This window comes from Notothenia rossii (assembly GCF_949606895.1).
Source record: "Notothenia rossii genome assembly, chromosome: 3".
Lineage (NCBI taxonomy): Eukaryota > Metazoa > Chordata > Actinopteri > Perciformes > Nototheniidae > Notothenia > Notothenia rossii.
This window is the reverse complement of record NC_136901.1, coordinates 45,996,263-46,022,387: the sequence shown is the minus strand read 5'-3', so window position 1 is coordinate 46,022,387 and position 26,125 is coordinate 45,996,263. Positions and strand designations below refer to the sequence as shown.

The window sequence follows — 26,125 nt, the reverse complement described above, 5'->3', positions numbered from 1 at the left end:
CTTTTGGACTTTGTGATACTCTTTGCCTTTCTGGTCTTCCTCCCACCTTTTCAGCCGGATCTCCATCCCTTTTTTCTTAATTACTGCTTTTCCTTCTCCAAGTTGAACTGTAATGTTATTTCCTTTTGTAGTGCACTTTTTGCTCATTTATCAGCACACTCGTTCCCTTTCCCCCCCTCATGTGCAGGCACCCAACAGAAGCGCAGATCTATACCGCCTCTCTGCAGTCTTAACAGGCTATGGTTCAGTTCTATGAGAATATCTTCTCTGACAGTTGTTGTTGACTGTATGCTTTTTAATATGGACAATGAATCTGTGCATATCACCACCCTATCTGGTCTGACCTCTTCAACCCACTGTAATCCTATTATTACAGCAAGCATTTCTGCTATACTGATAATTGATCAGACGCTCTTTTTGAGATTGATATTTTAAAGTCTGGGATGTATATACCAACTCCAACAAACTCTTCTTTGTTCTTAGATGCATCTGTGTACATTTGTAGGTAATTGTAGTACTTTTCATTCAGATACATACTTGTTTTAATTCCCACTTCATTTATTTGCCACTCTTTTTTCCTTTCTATGATACTCATATCTATTTTAGCTTCTGGGAAAAGCCATGGAGGAACACTGCTAAATGGGCTTGCTTTGGCAAACGTGATGGTCTCCACTCCATATGCCCTCGTTCTTTCCTTCCTGTCCAGCCAAACACACGTCCCTGGGCTTCTATGTCACATGACAGAGAAGCTGTTAAAACAAAATTGAGTGTGACATTCGGTCACATGACAGAGAAGCTATTGAAAAAATAAACAGAATTTTCCATACAAAAAATAATTAATATTAACCCTTGTATAGTGTTTCATTATTTATCTAAAGAAAAATAATATAATACATTATTTGTTCAAACTCACACTCAATGGTGTTGGCTAATTTTCTGTGAAGAACATATATCAGAACACATTTTCAATGACCACCCACTGTACACCCCCCCTACACATTTATATTACATACAGGATGTTCGGGGCTAACACAAGTGTGGAAATTGTGCGTGTGTGTGTGTGTGTGTGTGTGTGTGTGTGTGTGTGTGTGTGTGTGTGTGTGTGTGTGTGTGTGTGTGTGTGTGTGTGTGTGTGTGTGTGTCATCACAACTGATCAAGATGACCAAATTATTCTCTGCTCAGAGGGCCTTGCAAATGATTTTGGAAGAGAGAGAACCATTTGATGATGATGTAGAGGAAGAGGAAGGTGCATCAGAATGTGAGGGTCATATTTCTGAGAATTCTGAGTCCGACAGTGACTTTGAAGAACAGACTTAGATTGAGCATCTGCTAGTTAAAAAAAAGAAGACGAGCCACAGGACCAGCCGGTCAGCTGGCAAAACAACAAGTAGCACTTTAATAAATTAATCAAGGTTCAAGGTTTTTATTCGTACGAACATACAGTGTAGTTATCACGATGAACATCTTAGGTCACAGGCTCCTACATTGAAGCAATAAGCTCATTTTTCCATCAAAAATATTATTATAAAATATTTAGAGCGTTAAAATGCAATAAAAAGAGGTGTGTCCTATTCAGCCAGTGTAGTTCTTTGGCCCAACATTGATTTTGAGTGATTAGGTCACATGACCTGGAAGGTATTGAAGAAATAAGCTCATTTTTCAATCAAAATATTAATATAAAAATATTTAGAGGGTTAAAATGAAATAAAAAGAGATGTGTCCTATTCAGCGCGTGTAGTTCTTTGACCCAACATTGATTTTGAGTGAATCGGTCACATGACCTCGAAGGTATTGAAGAAATAAGCTCATTTTTGCATCAAAATATTAATATAAAATATTTAGTGGGTTAAAATGCAATAAAAAGAGGTGTGTCCTATTCAGCCCGTGTAGTTCTTTGACCCAACATTGATTTTGAGTGAATCGGTCACATGACCTGGAAGGTATTGAAGAAATAAGCAAATTTTTCCATCAAAATATTAATATAAAATATTTAGTGGGTTAAAATGCCATAAAAAGAGGTGTGTCCTATTCAGCCAGTGTAGTTCTTTGACCCAACATTGATTTTGAGTGATTAGGCCACATGACCTGGAAGGTATTGAAGAAATAAACTAATTTTTCAATCAAAATATTAATATAACAATATTTTAAGTATTAAAATGCAATAAAAAGAGGTGTGTCCTATTCATCCAGTGTAGTTCTTTGACCCAACATTGATTTTGAGTGGTTAGGTCACATGACCTGGAAGGTATTGAAGAAATAAGCTCATTTTTCAATCAAAAATATTAATATAAAATATATAGAGGGTTAAAATGCAATAAAACGAGGTGTACAGTATCCTATACAGCCAGTGTAGTTCTTTGACCCAGCATTTATTTTTGAGTGATTTGCTTCACATTCACTCGATCGGGAAGCTGTCGATTCATTAAAAAGAAAAATGTTCTTTTGTAATTGAAAAGTCATTTGTTGATGGTCCCCTCCGTTTCGCGGAGAAGATCTCCCCGGGGAAACTGATGCTGCTGGCGGGTCCGTGAATGTCCATCGAATATCCAACCTAAAACCAAATTCACCGCGGTAGCTTAAACTAGTTTAGCTACATTTATATCAGCAGTGGTGTGTGAAAAATATTTGTCTTAATTACGGCTACATACGTCGGTGTTAAAGTGTGAGTTATACGTTATCTTAATCGCTTTTGTTTTACACATGACAGTACTAACGCTGGCCGACATTTTAATATATGTTTCGGGGGGAGGGGCATAGTCCACGTCCATGTGCTTGTTACGCGTATGAAACAGGAAACACGTAAATGAACTCAGTCTGTCTAAAGTAGTTAAACCGTCACAATGTGCATTTAAAAAAACTAGTTTCACTACATAATTCACTTTTTCTGTTCTCTCCTGCAGCTCCCGTACCCACACCACAAACCCATAAACTGATCTACACCATCATAAAACCAACGGCACTATTAAAAGCCAAACTCAACCTATCTCCCTGTCTCCCTATCTAGCTCTCTTATATCTATCATCTATTTCTTTATTCACCCTGCTATCTATGCTGTGTACTTCTCTACTTTCCTGTGTTTGTCAGTTTGTCTGCCTGTCTGTCTGTTTGTTTGTAATCCCGCGTTAATCAGCCAGGTGGGTCTACAAAAAAGACATGTCCCTTCTGTCAGAACATTTTATTTTGTGCACATTGCCTTAAGGAGCAGCCAAAAAAGCCGCGGCTTGAGAAGAAGCTCAAGACGTTTGATGAGAAGCGAGGGGGTTGGGTGTCAGGGCGGAAAAAGAACCACAACATTGCTTCCATCAAGGATGAAGCCATCGTCTTGGTATGTACACTTTTTACTGTATGTTAAGGCCCGGACACACCAAGCTGACACCAAAGAACTGACACAGACGGACCCTGACTGTTTGCCAATATATTGGGCAAGGATCAAGTTGAATGTTGTTTTTATATACATTTATTTCTTAATGATGTTTGTATCTTATTAACCAATATACACTTTGATATCAACTTCAAATATAGATATTATTGCAAAGGTATTATTTAATATTCTCTTTTCTTTCAATTTTAAAACTACTCTTATCTTAACTTTCACAGCCAAGGGACACTATTTTAATTTAACTGCACATTTAAATAAACAGAGCACTTCCTTCACTTCCATGTTGTGTTCCATTCTTGCTTATGTACAAACTTTTAGACCTTAAAGGTAGGGTATGTAAGTTTGACAAACCGGCTCGAGATCGCTAGAATTTGAAAATACACAACCGGAGAAAATCTGCCCCTTCCTCACAGAGCCCCTCCTCCAACACACACGAACGCGCACATGACCAATGAGGGCAGAGATCAGTGTGTGCACAGATGGAAGGCTGACAGGCAGGTAGGCCATCCAGTTACTTTAGCCGGCTCAGATGATTGGTCGTGCTTTTTACAGTACCACGGCTTCACAGATGAATTTCTTTATGTATTTTTTGTCAAAGCACTTCAGATATTCATTGCTATCGGGATGTTAAGAGCATTCCATGGAATATAACAACAAGTGTATCTCGAGCCGGTTTCTCAAACTTACCTACCCCACCTTTAATAAGACTACATAATTGTATGTTACTACTCTATATTACTCTTACGACTGCAGCCACAACATACGTTTTACATCGTAGCACGCAATTTCAATTTCAACAGTGTCAAGCTATGCTTGGATTGTGTTACATTTTTAATTATGCAATAGTCATTGTAAGTGTTAATTGTTGAGTGGTCACACATTTGTATCTTATTGTACTTTAACTTTAAGATTATCAGGGTTTGAACTGGGACTCAGGATACTGATTTATTTGTATTTTGTGTTTGTCTATAAAAAAATTCTGCTTCTACTGTGTAACCCTTCCTGGTAAATACATGATTCTGCAAAAGCTTAACTCAGCATCTAGGTTTATGAATAGCATACAACTAGATGCTGTCATCAGTAATGTTATAGTTGTAGTTATATAGTTGTTGTTGATGTTTCCTTTCCATTTCTTTAAACAGTAAATATATTATTTTGTCATTACAGCTTGAGAAACTCCATGCCATTGGCTTTAAACCAGTGCTGCTTCTTGGCAAGGAGACCAGGAAAAAGGACGTCAAATGTGAAATCCTAACCCCTCGCTGCACACTGACCGCCTATGCCCAGGATTACCTTGACAAGATAGGCACTTTTTATGAGTACCTTTGTGAAGGTGAGATGCTTGCACTATATCTTCACAGTATTGTGTACACAAAATGTTTGTATCAATGGAGAGCTTAGCATTTCCTTATAACCAACACAGTTATATGGAATGAGTTTGGATCAACTCATTTAATAAAGTCAGTTAAGTTAGCAACAACTTACAGCGACTGTTTTCAATCCATCCAAATCTTGTGGGACAACAACTTGATCCAGTATTTATCCTTTGATACAGCCAGAAAGCAGTCATTCGAGCCATTTATTTGGGTTTGGCAAACTATATTTTTGTGAGACAACTAACACACATCTTTTCTACCTGTTAACTGTCACTATTTTTAGCTGCAAAGTATTACAAAAGTTGAAAGTAATTGCAAAGATGTTTAGGGTTATGGACAACGTTTGACGGTTTTTATTTTAGCAAACTACATACAATAAATACATTTTTAAACACTGAGTATGTAGCCTAATGAGACATGGCTTACTCTGCAGAGGGGAGTTGTGGACATTTAACTGTTATTTATCAGGAAATAGTTAGGCAAGTTTACGTGAATTTGAAAAACCATTTTGGGGTATTGTGCTACCACTTGCGCATTCATTGTATACAAATTGAAAGTTGTAAAGTTGTTAATGTCAAGGTAGTTAGGTTTGATGACTGAAATGTATGTTTAGGCTTGAGCCATCCCTTAAGCAATTTCCTTTTAGCAAACCGTTCCTAAACGGTTTCCTTTATCAACGCCCAAAGGGAGAAATATTTTGAGGTTAATGGTAAGAAAGAGCACAATACATGAAGACGATCCCAGTTGACCACATATTCAGTTTGGCAGTTCTGTATTAAGGTCATGTTTCTCGGGTTGTAAACAAAAGCAGTTATCCAGTGCATCCAGAGGTCCCTTTACATTACATTTATGTTTTTATCCAAAGCGACTTGCTACTTATTTGATTGCACTTATGCAAAACACGTTTGCGTCAGTCTCATAAATTCTGAACAAAATGTGTGGATGTAAATAATGTAAGGGAACATACATGCACACATCTATATGTTGTCTACCGACAAATTGACATGTCACATCACATGTAGAATGTAGACACAAATCGGAAGAATAATATCGCAAAAACAAAACCATAAATGGTTCACTGGATAAATACCACAATTTCTCTGCTATTAACTTTGACTGCACACAGTCCTATGACATGACGAGTATATTTTTGACCCTGTCTGGAAACATACCTTAAGCACGTTGTATTTCTTATTTCTAGATATATGAGTTAACTAGGGCCGGGACTTTAACGCGTTAATTAAGATTAATTAATTACACAAAAATTAACGCGTTAAAAAAATTAACGCATTTGAATCGCACTTATTGTTGCACCGCGGAACGTTTCTCACTGGATGAGTTTCAGGGGTACCGATTATACTGGAGCACCAACTAACGTTCATGACTTCAGACAACAACAAACCACAGTGAACAATAGTCAAACGTGAACGAAGAAGCTGATGAGACCGCTTTGGTTGGCCCCGTGAATGGGACATTTTGTTTTAAAAAACGGACGGATGGAAGCGTCAATAAGAGCACGGTTGTTTGCAAATTATGCAAAAAGGAATTCGCATATCACCGCAGCACAACAAGCCTCAAGTATCACCTCAATACAAAACATATAGCAGCTAGCGTGGAAGCTAGCGTGGACGTTAGCCCGACTCGGAGTACAAGGACACACACACAATTCGCGTTGATCAAACAGTGGCCTATGCAACAGAGAGATTTTATTTTTCATCAGGATATTGGAAGAATAGGAGGGATTGAGGTCAATCACTGGCACTTTTTTATTTTATTTTAAATGGTACACTTCATGTTGAACTATTTATTACGTTGTTGGTGCAACTGGCACTTTATGTTGAACTGTTTATTGTTTTGGCCAAGGTTATTGAGAGAGTTGGACTGAAATGTATTAGATTTTTTAAACCAACTGTTGGTAAATCAACAAAGTCTGTTATGGCCTCTGAAGCAACAGAGAGATGTTTTCTAATAGTCAGGGTTTCCAATGTTCTGAATGTACTTGAAAGTATTGTGTTTTACTTAAAAAACAAAGTGTTATAGTTTACAGAAGGTCTACCTACCTATAGGCTACCTGAATCTCTGAAATGTACTATATTCCTAAATATGCTATTGCTACACTTTATGGCAAAAATTGCACTTTTCTGTTGGTCTTTGTTAAGGACCACCTTGAAAAAAATAAACAATGTTTTGTTGCTTAAGCTTATGTATTCAATCATTATTCAATGGTATACTAAAATCCAGGTGAAAAAAAATTGCTTCTCACTGTTCTCAGGTCAGATATTTATATGTGATTAAAAATGCGATTAATTTCGATTAATTAATTACAAAGCCTCTAATTAATTAGATTAATTTTTTTAATCGAGTCCCGGCCCTAGAGTTAACCTCTTTGTCTTAAGCAAGTCAAGACCAACATTTGTTTAACTTGCACAGGTTGGACACAGGACTCCACTGGCCAGGGGGTCGCGGAAGATCCTGAGGAAGAGACAGTCACGCTGAACCTCACACCCTGTGACCCATCTGAACCAGAAAACAACTGGCAGGAGGCAGGGACCACAGAGAGCCTGGTGCCAGAGACAAGCACCGTGCAGGTGGAGGTGCTGAAGACCCCCCCCCCCCCCGTGAAGCAGTGCATCATAGAGGTGGGGCAGGAGGAGCAGCCGCAGCGCGATGATGTGAGACAGGCTACCACCACGGAGGGGCCAGGTAATAAAATAGATAGAGAGAATCGGAGGGATGAAACCCTCTTTAATGGTCACACATGCAGAGCACACAGCACACACAGTGACATTTGTTCTCTGAGATTTGCAGCTTTTATATTTATAAAAGTCAAGAGTGTTTTCCGATATTTTCCTAAAAAATGATTGTAGGTAACTTGTTGACAAGTCATGCTTCTACAATATCCCAAAGCACCTAATTGCACATCTTGCATTTTTGGGAATAATGATTGTTCCAATAGGTAAATAATAATAACAACAATAGCTTAATCTAAATAACAATTTCACCTACAATTTCATAAATATGAAAGGAAAATGGGATACTTGGGTATGTGTATATCCTTAGGTACTCGGATATAAATACATATTAAACGTTTAGAAAACCTTTTTCACACAAAAATGCAAAGCAACAGCAGGCTTACTTTACATTGGATAAATCACAAAATAAAACTCCTATGGGATTTGGTTTACACACAGAAAGGGTCTTACATTGTAGCGTTGGGCAGTAGGTCGATTACATCAAAAATGATTTGGCTCATGTCCATACATTGTACGAGAGGTTGATATCATTAATATTGTGGTCTACCTAAAGCAATCCCTGACCATAGGGGTAAACTTCGAAGCAACTCATGCAACAACGTCATGCAGCATATTTAAACTTTATACTCAAGAACTGCATTTAGATACGACACTTTCCCATAATGAACATACGGGGAATAAACTCAGGTTTTTGAATCAAAGTTAAATTCATTTAACGTTACAGCACAACATGTTAATATTTATCAAACTATTCCTTACACATAAAGAATGGAGTCAATTATATAGGCAAGACAACAAAACACCTAGACTTCATAGATCAACCTCAATTAAATCGCAATAACAAAAAAATATCTGTACCTAACACCTATTGCATCATGTGATGCTGCATTTGTGGGATGTATTTTGAAACTTGAGTTTAAGCTTAACTTGGTGTACTGTATGTATATAGTAATATTTCTTCTTCAACCCACAGCTGTCAGGACAGGGTCCGTGAGGGACACAGTACTTGGTCCTAGACGCAAAAAGAAAAAGTCAGGTATATTAACAGTATTAAGTATTTTGACTGATTATAAACATTTGCATGAGTCGAATTGATTGGTATTCTAATAAATCTATCGACATGTACTTTAGCAAAGTGCATGTAAACGCAGTGATTGATGCTTCTTCAGTGAGTTAACAATGCTATATTGTGACTAATAACTATAACTGATACATTATCCAAAAATCCAAAGGGCTTTAATTGTCTAATTAGACTAAAATAAATACAGTCATAGTTGATAAGGTGGTGATGAGAATGCTAGGCAGTAAAGGAAGCAGCAGTGCAGTATTTTCTTTGGTCATCTCAGGCTCAGCAGTGGTATGGCCATTCAAACAAGCATCCCATGTTAGGACTGAGGGCAGCTTGGTTCCATTTCAATGATGTATACAGTAACTTTTGACCAGTGATAACAGTGTGGTCACTTTTCATCGTGCAAGTCTGGTTGCTACTTAAGTGTTCATGGTTGTATTTATTTTATTTCTAATATGACTAATACTGTATGTGGAACCTGCTTTGATGTTCACAGATTGCTCCTACCACACTCGCCTAGAAACTTTCCCCATCAGGAGTGTAATAAAAGAAAGAATGAGAAAGGTTAGACGGGAATAAAAGTAATGCATAGGGTGTGCTTTATGATTTACAAACTTCCAACACAATTGTTTGCTAAATAGCTAATATGCGTTTGGTCTTTCCGAAATGAGAGATTTGTTTTCTTCTCTTGATAGGGAAAAGCAGAAATGTTGGTGGAGTGGGAGCCCTGTCCAGTATGGTATATATCTTCCAGTTACTTGGCTTCATGTCATCTGATGTAGTCCCATGTTGGAGAACAAACACATGATATTTAACAAATGCAAAACATCCAAATCTACCACCAGTCCTCTTATATATTTCACTGCTGTTATTCTGAAGCAGCTGAAGTAGTGTAGGAACAAACGATTGTTTAACTTCATTGTTGTTAATGTATGTGTTTTTGTTTGTTTTTATTGTTTGTTAGAACAGTTGTTTTCATTTCTATGTTCACTTTTTCTAAATGGTAAATGAAACATTTACTTATATAAATTGAGTTATAAGATGTTTGCTTCACACATGGTTTATGCTTTTCGGAAAGACGAAACCAGTAACTGTTACTAACATTATTCCATTCTGTTTTCAGTGGCCAGGAGTAGGCTCATTCCTGGCAGCCGAAGAATTCTCCGGGATAATGCATACAAATAAAATCTGTTATTTGAACATTACATTACATTACATTGCATTTAGCTGACGCTTTTATCCAAAGCGACTTACAATAAGTGCATTCGACCAGGAAGATACAACCTTTAAGAAAACAGAATCATATAAGTACATCAGGTTTCATAGAGCCAAACATTTCAAGTGCTACTCAACTGGCATTTAGAAAGCCAGCCCTTTATTAGTATATAAGTGCTTTGTTAGTAATTCTATCGCTCGAAGTGGAGTCGAAAGAGATGAGTTTTCAGTTTGCGTCGGAAGATGTGTAAGCTTTCTGCTGTCCTGATTTCAATGGGGAGCTCATTCCACCATTTTGGAGCCAGGATAGCAAACCCACGTGTTTTTGCTGACGGGAACTTGGGTCCCCCTCGCAGTGCGGGTGCAGCGAGCTGTTTGGCTGATGCAGAGCGGAGTGCACGTGCTGGGGTGTACGGTTTAACCATGTCCTGGATGTAGGAAGGGCCAGATCCATTCACAGCATGGTACGCAAGTACCAGTGTCTTGAAGTGGATTCTAGCAGTTACTGGAAGCCAGTGAAGGGAGCGGAGGAGCGGTGTGGTGTGGGAGAATTTGGGAAGGTTGAAGACCAGACGAGCCGCTGCATTCTGGATGAGCTGCAGAGGTCGGATGGCACATGCAGGTAGACCAGCCAGGAGGGAGTTGCAGTAGTCTAGGCGTGAGATGACGAGAGCCTGGACCAGAATCTGCGCTGATGTCTGGGTCAGCTGGGGATGTATCCTCCTGATGTTGTAAAGCGTGTATCTGCAGCAGCGGGTTGTAGCAGCGATGTTTGCAGTGAAGGACAATTTGTTATCTAGGACCACACCCAGATTCCTTGCAGTCTGAGTCGGGGAAACAACAGAGGTGCCGATGTTGATTGTTAGGTCAAGAGTGGGACAATCTTTTCCCGGAAGGAAGAGCAGTTCAGTCTTGTCAAGGTTGAGCTTGAGGTGATGAGCAGACATCCACCGAGAGATGTCTGCTAGGCAAGCAGAGATGCGTGCGACGACCTGGGTCTCTGAGCGGGGAAAGGACAGAATTAGTTGGGTGTCGTCAGCGTAGCAGTGGTATGAAAAACCATGCGGGCTAATGACAGACCCGAGCGAGTTTGTGTACAGGGAGAAGAGGAGGGGACCAAGAACCGAGCCCTGAGGGACCCCTGTAGTTAATTGACAAGGGTCGGACTCGGACCCTCTCCAAGTAACCCTGTAGGTGCGGTCGTTGAGGTATGAGGTGAGGAGGGAAAGTGCAGTGCCTGAAACTCCAAGTTCTTGGAGAGTGCGAAGGAGGATCCGATGGTTCACTGTGTCGAATGCAGCAGACAGGTCCAGAAGGATGATGACAGAGGAGAGGGAGGCTGCTTTAGCAGTGTGCAGTTCATCAGAGACAGCAAGGAGAGCAGTTTCTGTTGAGTGACCTGCCTTGAAACCAGACTGGTGCGGATCCAGAAGGTTGTTCTGATGGAACACCAGTTTTGTTTTTGCACGTTTGTTCTCTTGTTTATATGCTCCATTTGAGTCATATTTAATGTTTCTATTAGAAATAAGATGAAAACCTCCACCAAAATGCATTTGACTTTTTAGGAAATTACAGTTGAAATACTACATTATTTAATTGTCAGTGATAGGAACACAATAACCTATTTTAAGCATATTCATGTGTGAAATCTGGTACTTTGCCATCCACTGCCTTATCTAATTTGTTTAACTTCCGAAGTATAACGCTTTGGAGGTAGGCTTGCATATAAAGCGTCTTTGGGTTTCAGAAAAGCGCTCTAAAAATAAAATGTATTATTATTATATCATTTAATTATAGGCCTAATTAAAATGATCCTGATCTGGATCACTGGTTTTGCTATTACATTTGAAAGCTTTTGGGGACAAATGCTTGAGATATTAAAATGATAGTGATTACTTAGAATTTTCTTTTTCACTTATTGAAAACCACAACTCGAGTATCAGGATGGTCTTTATCTGGAAAGTTATCCACATCTCATCACCACGTTGTCACGGCGACCCTTTGTCACGTCACAGATACGGTACCCGAACTCAGATCGCCACCCAAACGATACTGCCGTTGCTAAGGAGGCAAAAGTGCAAATTTGTATTTTATATTTTTTTAAACACAGGGTTTGGTTTCGGATCGCGCCCGATTGACGGATTTCTGAAAGGGAATGGAGCCTATACGGCCGTCAACGCAAGACAATTCGAACGAGTCCACGCACACACGCCGGAAGAACTACAAATATGTCATCTCTGTGTACTTCGTAACGATTGTTGGGCACGTATCTAATGGGAATTGTAGTTTGTAGCACTGCTCTCATATCATTTCAATGGGTTAACTTTCTATTCTTCTGTGTTTTTGTATGTTTTGAGCTGAGGTGCCAACTCAACATACAATGTTGATGAAATGAATTAAATGTGGGGATGATTCATGGTTTTTGTGTTAATGTAATAGCAGTTAAAACAGGACCGGTCAAATTTGACCGCGAACACCAAAGTAAGGGGGGGAAACGAATACAATAGGAGGGTTTTAATGTAACCATTGCTTATGACATTGATGATATTTTAAATCAAAAAACATAAATGTGGAAGCTCTGGATGCCATACAAATGAATAGTTGATATTTTTTTAGGGCCACAACTTTGGCACTAGAGCATCTAGTGTTATCAAACGCATTTCAATGGTGAAGCTATCCAAACATATTGCATATGACAACATTTTCCACTACGATGAAAGGCGTGTAAGCCAACAAACCTTATTCTGGGTTCCATCATGGGTAACCCCACCCATCCTCTCCACCTGCAGCTGGACAGACAGATAACCCCCCCAACCTGGACAGACAGGAGCTCCTTCTCCAACAGACTGCTGCAGCTCCGCTGTCACAGGAACCGATACAGGAAAACATTCCTGCCCACTGCAATAACTCTGTACACAACACTTTCTCACTCCCAACCGGTCACATGTTGACGGACGGTCAACTCCTTGCAGTTTCAACACTAATTCGGCTGACTTTTATATTTGATCCAATCGGTATATTGGTATATTTACACCATAACGGTGCACAGCTGATAGAAAGGGACACCTAGTGGTTAAAGCACGTTATTGAAATGTATTATTGTATTATTAGATATTAATAGGAGACACAGACAGACAAACTAATAAGGCTTTATTCAAACATTAAAGAATACTTTAGGTTAAGGTCTTCTTTTGAATAAGAAAAAAGCTTTGGGGGTATACATATTAAGCCTGACAAAGTACTAATATATTGCTTTCCTGCAATGTTAACTACTGTATGTTTAAGCACTTATTTTAACTGATATTATACATATGTATTATACTCTTATAAGATATATGTAGATAGAATAAGAAATGTGCAGAATGACAGTTTAATGGTGGAGGAATACACACATATTGATAGATGTCTTGTGATGCACTGTTGAGGAACCTGTGACCCAAGTTGTTCATCTCCGGCCTTGTCACGTATTGAACAATCAATAAATAAAGAACACAGAATTATTAAATATGAAACACAGAATTTGTGTGATTATACTAAATGATTTACAAATAAACACCACTGCATATTTACAACTGTTACACATGCTGATGTAAGGCAAATGTTTCCAACTTGGGATCAATAAAGTATATCTTATCTTAAGATGATCGATGGCTTCTGCCATATTTGCAAAATGTGCCTCTGAACCTTGACAAGTGCATGTTTCAGGCTTATCAATGAACAACAGGAGGGGTCACAGACATAAGACCAGCTGTTAAATAAAGCTCTTCTGACCTTAGCTGGCATGTGGGTATATATTAATGCTGCCCATTATGTGCACAAGCAATTTTCACCCATTTATTAATTATATGTTTTAAATGTGAGTGTCTCCTATCCCCTAAACCTCCAGGGATGTACACAGTTTACTACTGGCAACTTCTTATTATGGGAAATACGAAAACCTCTTTTAACAATTCCCAGCAGAGACGTGCCATAGAACATGTTTCGAAACACACAATAGTGTGTAGTTACTACACAGTTACTACATTTGTAGTTCTGGGGACGGGGTGGGGGAGCGGGTGGACCCGTTCAAATCCAGTTTTGGACAGTCTGCCGTGGTTCCATCCCATTTCAAAGTGCTGTTCGACGCTCGGCGTAACCCTCGGCGCACACTCAAACATCCAATCAGAGCTTGAGGACTATCACAGGGTTTGTCCATGGTTATGGCTAGAAAGGATCCGTCTAGTGCAGGGGTTCTCAACCTTTTTTGGGCCAGCGCCCCCCTGTCCATTATCCAGGTCTCTTACCGCCCCCCATCAAAAAAAGTAGACTTATTTTCTTCCCTGAATATTAATGTTGACTAATATTCTGTGTTATATCATTTAAAAAGCATGTCACTGAATGCCAAATAATAGATTTGATTTAACTGGGCAGTTGGAATATCATTATCATTAGTTTACCAGAGAGCAGAAAAGCCATGTGAATGTGAATAAAAATGATATTTATGAGTGTTAAACAAACTCAGACAAGAGCAGAGACTACAAACAGACTGCTACGGAACAGCAGCAATTTCACACATGTCCAGTGCAGAACAAACAGTAGGCTACAAAACTGTACATTAGGCCTACAGAACTAACAGGTCGGAAAGGTGTTGCATTTCGCCAAATTGCGGGGGGGGGGAAGGTTAGTGTGAGCCCTGCGCTTGGTGGTTCTCATCTCCGCCAGTTTCTTCACTGCGGGTTGCAGAGAACTTAGTTTCAGTCGCAGTGCACCTGAGGCCGTCAAGTTCAAGCGATTGCGGTACTTGGACTGCATGTGGAGGACCTGGCTGAATCCCTGCTCCACGAGGTATGTGGTTGGGAAAGCCAGAAGAAGCAGCCTCGCTTTCTTCCAGAGAGCCGGGTAACGCTGAGAGTATTTGACCCACATGTTGCCCCAGCCAGAGGTGCGGAAAATAGCCTGGGCCTCATCATCACTCTGGATGTCGATGAGATGCTCCTGTATTGCTGGCTCGCATTCCGCCACGTCCGCCTGAAAGGGCTGCACCACCCAGGTGGGAACATCGAGGTCCAAAAGATCTCTGAAGCGGATCTTCAAGTCGGCATTCACCATCCACAGGTGGTCTGTGTAAATGAGGAGGCGCTCATCGGTAAGAGCCTCAGACACCTGCAATGAGTATAACCAGGAAATTGTTATCGGTGCAGAATGTTTCCATCCGATTTTAAATTGGTTATTTTATTGCTAATTAGTTTACTAATTGATGTTTCTTTATTCTCATAATACATTCAGAACATAAGTTATTTATACTAACCAGGAACAAAAATATAGTGTTGCATAGAGTAGCCTACATTTATTACATGTATTATTTATTATTATCATTATTTAGTAGCCTAGGCTAGATCACCTTGGTCAACAGCGGGAAATGAGCAAACTGCCTCCTGCCTATGCTCTGCCGGTATAGATCCAGCCTGGAGGTGAGACTGTGGATGACCGCCTTGCTCTGGATCAGAGTAACTCCTTTTCCTTGGAGCTTCAGCGTGACTTCATTCATTTTGCCAAAGAAGTCTGCGAGGTACATGATGTCGCAGCGGCTGGATGACACCTGTTCCCCGAGAGCTGCATCCACCTCCTCCAGGAACTCCACGATGCTGTCAAACAGCTCACAAAAACGAGCAAGGCAGTTTCCTTTTGAGACCCAGCGGACATCAGTGTGGATAAGAAGACGCTCAAAGGTCTCATCATTTTCCTGACACAGCTGTCGGAACAATCTGTTATTCAGGGCGTGGGCTTTTATTTTGTTTATTGCCTTTACTGCAACATTGAGAGACTCGTGGAGAGGTGGACTTTTAGATTTGGCCACAAGGTTGTGGCGGTGCAAGACACAGTGGACTGTGAGGACATGCGGGTCCTGCTCCTTCAGCAGAGTGGTGAAGCCACGGTACCTGCCAACCGCACCGAAAGTAGCACATGCAAGGATGTTGTTGATCGGGATTGACTTCTCCTGTAGATAAGCATCCAGTGCATTAAAAATGGTATGGCCCTTGGTGTCTGTGACCAGATATTTGGAAAATAAAAATTCCTCAGCCATCTCCTGACTGTTGGAGGTGCTATAGCGGACATAGGCCATCAACAGAACATTTTTGTCAGAAGTGGTTGTCTCATCCAGCTGAAGGCTGAATGGAGTTTCCCGCAGGATGGCACACAGCTGCTCCTCTGTATCAGCGCCCATTTCATCAATCCTGCGTGCTACGGTGTCATTACTGAGTGGGATGGATTTCAGCACCTGTGTGGGATCACGCTCCATCACAGTAGATATGACCTCTTTGATGGCAGGGAGTACTAACTTCTCTCCGATTGTGAACGGCTGCCCACATTTGGCTATCAGCAAGGAGATGTTATATGACGCTATTAGCCCGCTGTCAGTCTGGGTGGTCTTCCTAGCGAAGAGACTGCTGATGGTGCTCCTACCATGTTTCTCTTTGAGGGCCTGGAAGAACCGTCGCTCCTTATCTGCCTTATCCGGGTGGATCTTGGTAAGGTGCTCCTTTAAACGTGAGGGTTTCATTCCCTCATTGGAAAATACATGTTCGCAAAGTAAACACATTGGGAGTTGTGCATTGTTAGGAGACGGTATGAAGCCATAGCTAAGATATTCAATAGAGTACTGTCTACATTTTATCTTTTTCGCGGCCATTTTGCTGATGTGATATGATTTTTGTTGTTTTATGATGCTAATATTTAGGGGGGGGGGGGGGTAGTGGTGGGGGTAGTGGTGGGCCAGTTGGTGACATGACAAGACATCGTGCCGGGAGCGGACCGGAAGTCGTTGTAATTTTGAACAAACAGAGCTCTGTGTGGAGCAGCCTGGCTAGCCAGCTCTTCCATGTCGTAGCAGACATAGAAACGGGTATTATTTTCATAAACTGACCACTTAGTTCGAATCTGTTAGTGGAATTTGTCATATCAAAACATATCAAAATTTAACAAAGTGACACAGATTATTAACAGTCGCGATCCCAAAATTACAACGACTTCCGGTCCGCTCCCGGCTGCTTTTTGTAGGGGACATTCGTAAATGCGCTCAGAGCGCTCCGAGCGTCCCCGTTCCACAGTCCAGAGCGCTGCGCTCTGAGCGCTCACAGCTGGGTGTTCTGGCGGAACAGACGGGTTGTCCGAGCGGACTGACCGTTCGTGCATTTACGAACGTACCCGTAATAACACTGCTGACAGCTGACCAATCGCAAGCAGAGTTGTGGTTTCCTATAGCAACAAAAGATGCTGACAGCTGCTTTTTGTACAGGAAAAGACGCTGTGGCCAGCGTTTTTCATGACAAAAAGACATTATGCGTGAACGCCCCCCAAGAACACCTCAACGCCCCCCTTTCAAAAATATTGCTTCCAGCGCCCCCCGATGTTCTCTGAACGCCCCCTGGGGGGCGGTACCGCCCCCGTTGAGAACCAGTGGTCTAGTGTAAATATGACGTCACGTTCTCGTTGTAACTCTCGTTGTAATCGGAGCGGCTCGGAAACACATCTACAGAAGTAACATGATGCAACATACACATTAATGCAGCAGCAATATTAATAGAGAAACATCAGACTTAATAGTAAAACACTGCAAGGGAACATTTTATTGCATCAGGAACTATCTTGGGACTTTTACTGCGACAACGTTGACTTGCCTGTGAATAAAAAATAAACCATAGTGTTGGTGATCTACAGTGTTGTCATTCTTCTTTGAACACCAACAAGACCGCTAACACCCTATTTCAACAATCACACTCCCTGTCATTGACATTGATAGATAGTTTAGCTTCTCACCATCATTTGCTGTGGCCCACTGATGTTAACGATCGTAACTGAAAGGCTGCCTGCCAAACGTAAACATTCAGCCACGTGACATTCAGCCAAACTCTCGCGAGAGTTTTACACAAGACGGATCCTTTCGAGCCATAACCTTTGTCCATGGATGGGTTTGTCAAGCGAAGCGGAGAGAATACTTACTTCCGGGTGTAAAATTCTCTAAAGCAAATGAGCTGCTCCGACCCTTGGTCCTGACGGACTGCAACTTGTGTTTATTAATCAAACAAATAAATACACACAAGGATAATTATGTGTTGTTGAGTAAATAACCGTGTGGTTTAGAAAATAATACAAAATTAGAATGAAAAAATGATGAAAGAATACATTTCAGTTTTATGAGCCCCTACTCTCCCCATAACTGACGGCAACAAAAGTCCTACATTATTCAATTAAAATAAAGTAAAAACAATAAGTGTGGCTTGATATTGAGTAAGAAAAAGGTTGATAAACGCTGTGAGAATAGATCTGAAGAGAGCATTTCGCCTCGATCCCAACGTGTCTATTACCAACGTTCAGGGAGCTCTATGCAAGTCGGTGACGGGGAGGGGCCCTGACCGTCCGTCAACATGTGACGGGTTGGGAGTGAGAACGTGTTGCTGTACAACAAATCACCTCTGGCTGGAAGAGAACTCTCTGCTCCATAGTTTCTCTCTTCACTTTACATTTGACATATTCAGTGTAATATTTAATATTCCATCTGTCACATAGTTATGTGAATATAATACCTTGCATATCTTGTTATTGCTCATTTGTAAATTCAACATGTATATTTTCTTCTTTATTTCTTGTCTTTTTATTTGTATTGTATAATGCCATGTGTTTTAATGCTGCTGCAACGCAAAGATTTCCCAAATTGGGATCAATAAAGTTCTATCTTATCTTAAACCAACAACCAGTGTTCCGGATGAGGATCATCTCTTTACAAAAATATTCAAGTGCTAACCCATATTGTTACTTCTAAATGAATTTATTTCCAAACGCATTATAATGCAGTGTGATGTAAACAACAAAAAGTACCACAGAGGTATGCTTAATTTATATTTATTCATCAACCAACCACATCAATAACATTGTTTTTAAAACAATAAAATGGTCCTCTCTGGCAATGGTTTACTTATGTGTTTCACCACAATACAAGTAAAAGGCCACCATAAGGGTGTATGTCTTGACTCTAGAGCGTTGGGGTTAGTCTAACATGAAAAGCATGGACAACAGAACATAAAATCAAGTCATGCAAACGGTTATAACATACAGTATTAAGAAATCATACAACACAACCATTTTTTATGATTTAACTATGTATATTAAACATGTACATTCTATGTGTAAATCAAATATAACAATTTATAACAATGTATTATTTGGTTTTGAGAACAACAATGAGGTGATTCACCAAATAAACTATTTGTTGTTTATATCAATGTCCCTAATTATACATCCTAAAAGACTGTGCATTGTACATGTTGATTGAAGTACTTCAATCAATCAGGTTAATAGCTGGAGACCAAAAAGGAAATATAACTGACAAAGCAATTAAAGCAAGTAACGCAAAAGAAACAAAAATGAACAATTAGAGGAAAGCTGTTATTGGCCTGCGGTGTAACAGGTGCAGTCATATAAAGTTAATGACAGGTAAATCCTATAAGAGATCGAAAATAATAATGCATAGGCATCCCGTTCTGGAAAAAAAGGGAAAGACCTCCTGCTCTTGGACAATGATGTGCTCACCAAGTTGTATGGTAACCAGCAAGATATACTTGGAGATTTAGGAATTTACATTCTAGTGTTTCAAAAAGGATCAAAAGTGAATGGTTCATTGCTCAGGATGCATTCCAGGGACGCTGAGCATTTTCTTCAATACAATTTAAGTTGTGTACAAGTGAAATGTTTGGCCTGATGCTGCGGCATAGGGAAAAGTCATATGGTCAACATATTCAAGGGTGATCTTCCATTGAGGAGTATGAATACAATCTCTAAATATAAAGTCAGTAAAGTATTTACATTTCTGATAGCACATCAAGTCTTGGCGGATATTTGTGCTTGAGAGCAGCAGCAATCTGGGGAAATACAGAGAAACAAAAAAAGAGGGGCAGATCAGAAACCAAATTTGAGGTTTTTGAATACACAATGTATGTTTAGCATGAATGAATACAAAAGTAACAGCAACATGTCTAGGTTGAGGCTAAATCAACAAAGATACTGTACATTAATTCATAAGTAAATTACCTAAATGATGTTTCCTTCTTCATCTTGACTGGTGTCTGGACTGCTTAGGCCACTTTGACTTTCCTCTTCATGTTGAAGGAAACAAGCATCAGGACCTAAAGCAGTCTTGTACTGCTCAGTACCACCTGCAACCTCTCCAACGCCTCAGCATGCTTCCTTCTTAGGGTGCACCCAAGTCCTCCATTCCCCTTGTCTACATCTGAAAATACACAAAATATTGTTATATGGACATACTATAAAGTAAGATTGCTTCATGAGGCCAGAGCACTTCAATGGAGTATATTCTCTCCCATGTACATATAAAGATGATTGTCACTGTCAAGGGACTTCATTATGTAAAATGGCCGAGTCGAATGGGCAAAGGCCATTATACTCCATCCAATTTCTGTGACCAAGAATGATTTGGGCTGACTTTTTTTCCTTTAAAACTCATACTTTACAAGGTAGGTTAAGTTTTGCTTTCAACTTACCTTCCTCAGCCACCTTATTTTTTAGAGCAACTGCCATGTTCTGCAACCATGTGCAATGCTGCGCCATCTCCCACAATAGGATGCCTTTCTCCTCTTGCAGTCTCCGTGTAAGCATGACTTGATCAAGTATCTTTTTCTTGGCTGTAAAGTTAGCTAAAATCCAATCACAGTTATGTATATACATGAATCACATTTTCATTATAGCATAACAATATGTTTAAAACTCCAAACATGTACTTTCAAAATAATCACATGTATACACAATAAGAAAACTGAAGATATACCCTTAAAGACCCTGTGAAGTGTGCGCCTGTGCATGATCTGTTATGCTAATACGTATAGTAATGAGCAAAATTGTCCATTGGAACCCATATCAAAGGATGTTGGAATAGCAACGAATTTGACGAGTTTTGAATTTGCCGGGGAAATCTGCAGTCGACCTTCGCCTTCGTGGGTGTGGCTTGCGATCTACTGCGTGACGTCACGAGATGGACGCCGCCGCACTGTTTACATTCACCACCGTTCGTTTTTTCTCTTTTTCAAAGTCGAATTTCTCAACGTTTTTGAGCTAGTATTTTCCTGGAAAGTGTGTCGGAGTCGACTGGAAGTGATTGCCAATCGAGAAAACCTGACAATTGAGGCGACAGTGAAGAAAGAGGGATGAAAAACACAGGGGAAACGATGCATTGCCGCTGGCTGTAGTAATGTCAAGTCTGCCGAAGTGGCGATGTTTCTGTTCCCAAAAGATGAAGGTGAGCCTGGCTGGTGTCATTGTTTCGTAGATTCTTTGATTGATCATGATAAATAAAGGCCACTGGTCGATTCGAGAGAGAGAGAAAGAGAGACTGAGAGAGTTACAGGGTTGTCGTTAGCATCTGGTGCTAGCTCGGAGCTAACGAAGATTAGCTGTTTCAACAATAAGGAGAGGGAGAGTGCTCTCCTGTGGGACTGAGAGAGATAACGTCAGCTCAGGGAGGTAAACTGTAGCCTAAGTTATCTCAGTGGGTTTGGTCATCTATGTAAACAAATATTTCCATCTATGTAATATTAGTTGTATAAAATAGGTTAAGAAATCCTTCCAATGTTTTTTGATTATTGAAATATATGTTTCATATGAGTGTTGAGAGCTGTATCCATAAATCTCTTAATGTTGCCCTCAAAGTGCACCAGATTGATCACTTTCCTCATCTATCCTGTCCGAAAAGCTGTCCAAATGAATAATTTCTCTCACACTAGTATCACTTTCCAAAGTCTCCGCCATGTTTACAATCGCAACTGGGTACATCTTATGACGTCACAGCCACTATCGTCTGCAACTTCCGTTAGGCTCAGACGGCAAAATTAATCATTCATTCATTCATTAATTATGAATTATTAAACATTATTTTAGACATTGTTGGAGATTTGGAGGATGTTGCAAACCAACCTCGTCTCCGCGTGTCGTTTGACAAGCTAGGTGAATTCGGGAAAAGGGAGGGATTAAGAAACACCAGAATACAAGTTAAACAATAATCCGGTTTTAATGATACAAGGTAACGATACAAAATACAAATACAAAGAAATCACGAAGCACTCTGCAGAGTACTCCGGGCTCAGGTTCTACCACCCGTGTCAGACAGGTCTCAGGAACGGCCGGTGAAAAACAAGAGCGCGAACCAAAGGAAAACACAGTCTTTCATACTAAAACACAGGAGGAGGTGTACGTGCTTTCCCCCAGAGGTCATCTTATTGGCAGAGATCAACACATGGCCTGTCGCACCCAATCAGTGCGACACAGCAGCTTGTAGCCAGCACACACACATCTCCTTTATGGCCCTTGGTTCCTGTGTCCATCTTCCCGCCTCCTGACTGCCACACACAAGTTAAAAGTATGTTTTAAGATATAGTTGTTATAGTTGGCTAAATATACGTAATACATGTTAATTACTTTCATATCAATAACAACGAGGAACACATTACCTATGCTCTCAAGCAGTAAAAAGTACCGCACACTCATTTAGCCTGCAGCTCTTTCAGACACTTGAGCTATTGTTCTTTAAGAATATTCCCTGCAGAATCTTTATTTCAAATAAAAGGTTTCACATTGCATATTTCCAGCTTCCTTTACCCATACTGCTATTATTAATACAAAGCAATCAACCACACACATATATTTAAAACAAGTAGATTTCCCTGATCATTTGACATGCTGCTTCCATTTCCCATAGAGTAATAAAAGATGTTTAAGCTAATTTCTCCACAATGTTTGTAGCCATTTAGTACCCACACATGAAAGAATAAGAACAGAGGTATAGTTGACCAGTAATCCTGTAGCAGATCTATTTACTGCAATGAAAACACACACACATCTGCTTCAAGCCTGTGTAAACACACCCTTTTTTTACGAGGGAAACATTCCAGAGTCTGGCACTATTCCCAAATATGGTGTCTCCTTCTCACCTCAATATATTGGGGGAGGAAAGGATACTTTGTCCCTTCAAATTTAACACACATGAACATATATAAGGTGACACCAAAATGAATATACCAGATTTTACTTTCCTGTCATACCCCGTTACTTTAATCCTTCAAATAATTCAAATAATCCTTCAATTTCCCCCTTTTGGTCTCGCATTAACGAGACCAACACACATAAGACATTTGAAACAAACTACTGTCATTCTTTGATACTGTGTCCGTCCCTCTTCATTAAACCTTTGAGAACAGAAAACAACCTCCAATGACAGTGAAGAAACTATCAGTGAGAGCCTGAGTGCCAGAAAGCAGCATCCTTGCGTGTTGTTGAATCATCAGGCCCCCCCCCCTCAGCAGAATACGCCAACAAGGGCAGCTGATAGGGAGGGGGAGATGTGGCCTTTCCTTCAAAGGTGGAACTGATTAATCTGATCAGAGAGAAGTAGACTCCTCTGCTGCCTCGAGAAGTCCCCCAGCCCGCTGACGCCTCCTTCCAAGTCGTCTACTGTAGGGATGTCCGCGAGGTCCTTCTCCTCCAGTCCGCTGATGCCTGCTTCCAAGTCGTCTGCTGTAGGGATGTCCGCGTTGATGATAGCCAGGTCCGTCCTGATGTCCTCCAAGGTCCTAGCCGGAGTGTTCCTCGCCGCACACTGGCTCCAGTAGTACCAGATGTCCCCCTTTGCTCCTCGGCGGACGGCATGAGATGTCCTCTGGGTCACTCTGTAGAGGCCGGAGAACCTGGGGTTGAGTCACGTAGGCCTGACGACCTTCAGCTAGACGAACTCCGCTGTGTCGGCCTCCTGCTCCTCGGGTCCCCCTTTTGGCGTCAGCAACCTGTGTGGAGAAATCTGATACCCACCCCTCAAGTCTACGCTCAGTGCTTCTGGGCCCTCAGGTGTTTGACCCACCGCTGGTAGGCCGCTTCAGAATTATAATACTTGGCCTGTGTCAACAAAATAAACCCCAACATCTTCAGGTGAACTAAATATCTCAATAGCTCTGAATTCCTGACAAGCATCTGTGTTATTATAAATGAAATCCTTGAGATCCCATTTAAAATCTAAATATAATATGAACTGCTAATGTTTCTGGTAAAGAAACACACTAATGTTATGGATTAAAAACAACTAAAATCATGATACTGACAAAGTGAATAATTTCCAGGCGAGACTGCTTCTACCTGTCACTGCTTGGATATTATCAAGCTGAAAAATGAATACAGAAATTCAACATACTGTCATCAAATGTCTTTCTATTATGAATTTAAATTAAATGTACATCCCCATAATGATCTAAACAGTCTATGGCTTTTACTTCTTTACCAGGCTAGTTACAAGATGTTGTCTAAATTAAATTCTATCTCATTACATTACTATGTTTTAACTTAGCTGTAATATGTTCTTTCTACACTTCAAACCTCAGTTACTTTAATACCTGTTGAAATATTACAAAATTGTTTTCATTATCACAGTTCACCTTCTCATTCTCATTCTGGAATGACCTCTCTCAGTAGCCCCTTGGCCACTGATTCTGCATCTGTGTTACCTGTTATAACTCAATCAATATTAGAAACATGTCAACATTAATCAAACATTATCTTATCCCCAGATATGGAGCAGGTTAAATCTAAAACTGTCAATCAATGGTCAGATTGAACATCTGAGTTGGGGCGGCAGGTTTCTTCCAGTCCCTAAATGAAAATATCCCGCACTCCCCCTTTTTACACATGTAAACATGTGTAATAAAATCCTGTATGGGAAGAAAACCTTCAGGTAACCAGTGGTTATAAGAAAATACCAAACATCATTCACAAAAGTATATCCATCATCTTTCACAGTAAACACTCCAGGGAAAATAAGTGTTCATTTCCAGCTGGCAGTCCTAAAAGAAACAGAATCTTTAGATTTTAGTTTGAGTTTTACGTTTGCAAACCGCCAACTCCTGTGGGAATTAGAAACGGGTCACATGTGCATTTTTCCAAATGCGTGGAATTGTAGGAAACCTGTGTTTCCCATGGAGCTCCAAAATAATGTATTAGTCCAAAGACATGCTCGGTTAGTTATTGTTTTAGAATCATGCAGTTACACTGATCACATGCAGAAATTCATTCACACCCACACTGTCAGGTTGTAAAGTCAAGTTTGGTCAGCCCCAGAGTCAGTCATTGATAGTGCTTTTCTCAAGTCACACTGTCAGTCAGGGTCAAAGGTAATTTGGTCTCAGTTTCATTGGCCATGTGTCGTGCTCTGCAGAGACTTTGATATTTCAGCATAGGCCAGTATCCTTTGTCTACAAAAATCAGTCATATATGGAGCGCCATCATTTATCAATTCACGATTACCACTTTAAGTCAGATATCTCTAACTTGTCATCGGGACGGCTGCTTCCCACATTTCCTGCAACTTGGTACAAAACTCACTTCATAATAGTACTACTACTACTGCAATTTATTTACACCTAAGTAGTACTAAAATGTCTAAGAAATCTAATTCAGAAACTTGTGTACATAACTATTATCTTAAGTCAAAACATTACTAGGATCTGTGTAGCTCTGCATTTCATAGCTCATTATACTCATTTATCTTCAATTCCGGTCTACTTAAAAACAATGTTAAACTCTTTAGCAGTGTGTGGAACCTTGGGTGTCCGAACATGCAACCATCACCCTTTACTCTATCAAGGATTAAAAACAGTTTCCATCCTAAAGCCCTCCTATGGTAATAACTATGCCACAATGGTGAAATCAATATTGTAACAAATGAAATCACTGCTTTATTCACACATGAATAAAAATCTCTTGAAGAATAATTTATTAATATGATGGAAAGATTGAAGAATATGGTTCTACACTGTGCTACTCCAAAACACCCCCTGCTTAAAGTGTAGTGCATATTTCCCTCATGTCTCCCCCTTTAACCCTCAGTGTGTTTTTAGGATGATTTTCTCATTTTACATTAATAGTTTCCTCTTTACTGCTATTTTGAATTTACCAATCGATTAATTCATGGTTAATACCTCTTTTTATCTTTACTTATTTATCAAGTCAATTCAAGTTCTTTAAATGTGGTGTCTTCTATGCGCGTTTTGTGAATAAGTGTGTTTATGTGTAAACTCACTCATTCCCGTTCTCCTTTTCTCCTCCCCTGGTTGTCTCAAGCCGTGACCCCGACCTCCTCACTTCAAATCGACTATGCCAACTCCTCTGATTCTGTCTTCTCTTCAGTCCATCAGCTCTTGAATCCATCCGCTGTAACTGTTTTAGGCAGCCTTTGGCCCAGTCACATCTGCAGCCCACATCATGCCACTGTTCTTTGCACTGCTTAGCATTTCATCTCCCCTTTAC

At 40.2% G+C, this 26,125-nt stretch overlaps 2 protein-coding genes and 1 long non-coding RNA gene across 3 annotated transcripts; 1 reads left to right on the top strand and 2 right to left on the bottom strand.

The window, feature by feature from the left end:
• Window positions 1–1,159: 1,159 nt before the first annotated feature.
• LOC307032939 (uncharacterized protein) lies at window positions 1,160–9,648 on the top strand (the record flags this gene model as incomplete). Its single annotated transcript, XM_079671214.1, has 8 exons — window positions 1,160–1,259; window positions 3,086–3,096; window positions 3,201–3,326; window positions 4,548–4,713; window positions 7,187–7,459; window positions 8,483–8,545; window positions 9,075–9,142; window positions 9,274–9,648. The coding sequence occupies 8 exons, from the start codon at window positions 1,160–1,162 to the stop codon at window positions 9,358–9,360; spliced, it is 894 nt and encodes a 297-aa protein (XP_079527340.1). The 3' UTR covers window positions 9,361–9,648.
• Window positions 9,649–14,031: 4,383 nt separating this feature from the next.
• On the bottom strand, window positions 14,032–16,376 carry LOC307032484 (zinc finger BED domain-containing protein 5-like). The gene is made up of 2 exons (XM_079670465.1): window positions 15,174–16,376; window positions 14,032–14,935 (listed from the first exon to the last, which is right to left on the bottom strand). The coding sequence occupies exons 1-2, from the start codon at window positions 16,371–16,373 to the stop codon at window positions 14,402–14,404; spliced, it is 1,734 nt and encodes a 577-aa protein (XP_079526591.1). The 5' UTR covers window positions 16,374–16,376; the 3' UTR covers window positions 14,032–14,401.
• A 2,281-nt stretch (window positions 16,377–18,657) lies between these two features.
• Window positions 18,658–19,974, bottom strand: LOC307033477. Its single transcript, XR_013806515.1, has 2 exons — window positions 19,859–19,974; window positions 18,658–19,689 (listed from the first exon to the last, which is right to left on the bottom strand). It is a non-coding gene; the product is annotated as an uncharacterized lncRNA (long non-coding RNA).
• Window positions 19,975–26,125: the final 6,151 nt, after the last annotated feature.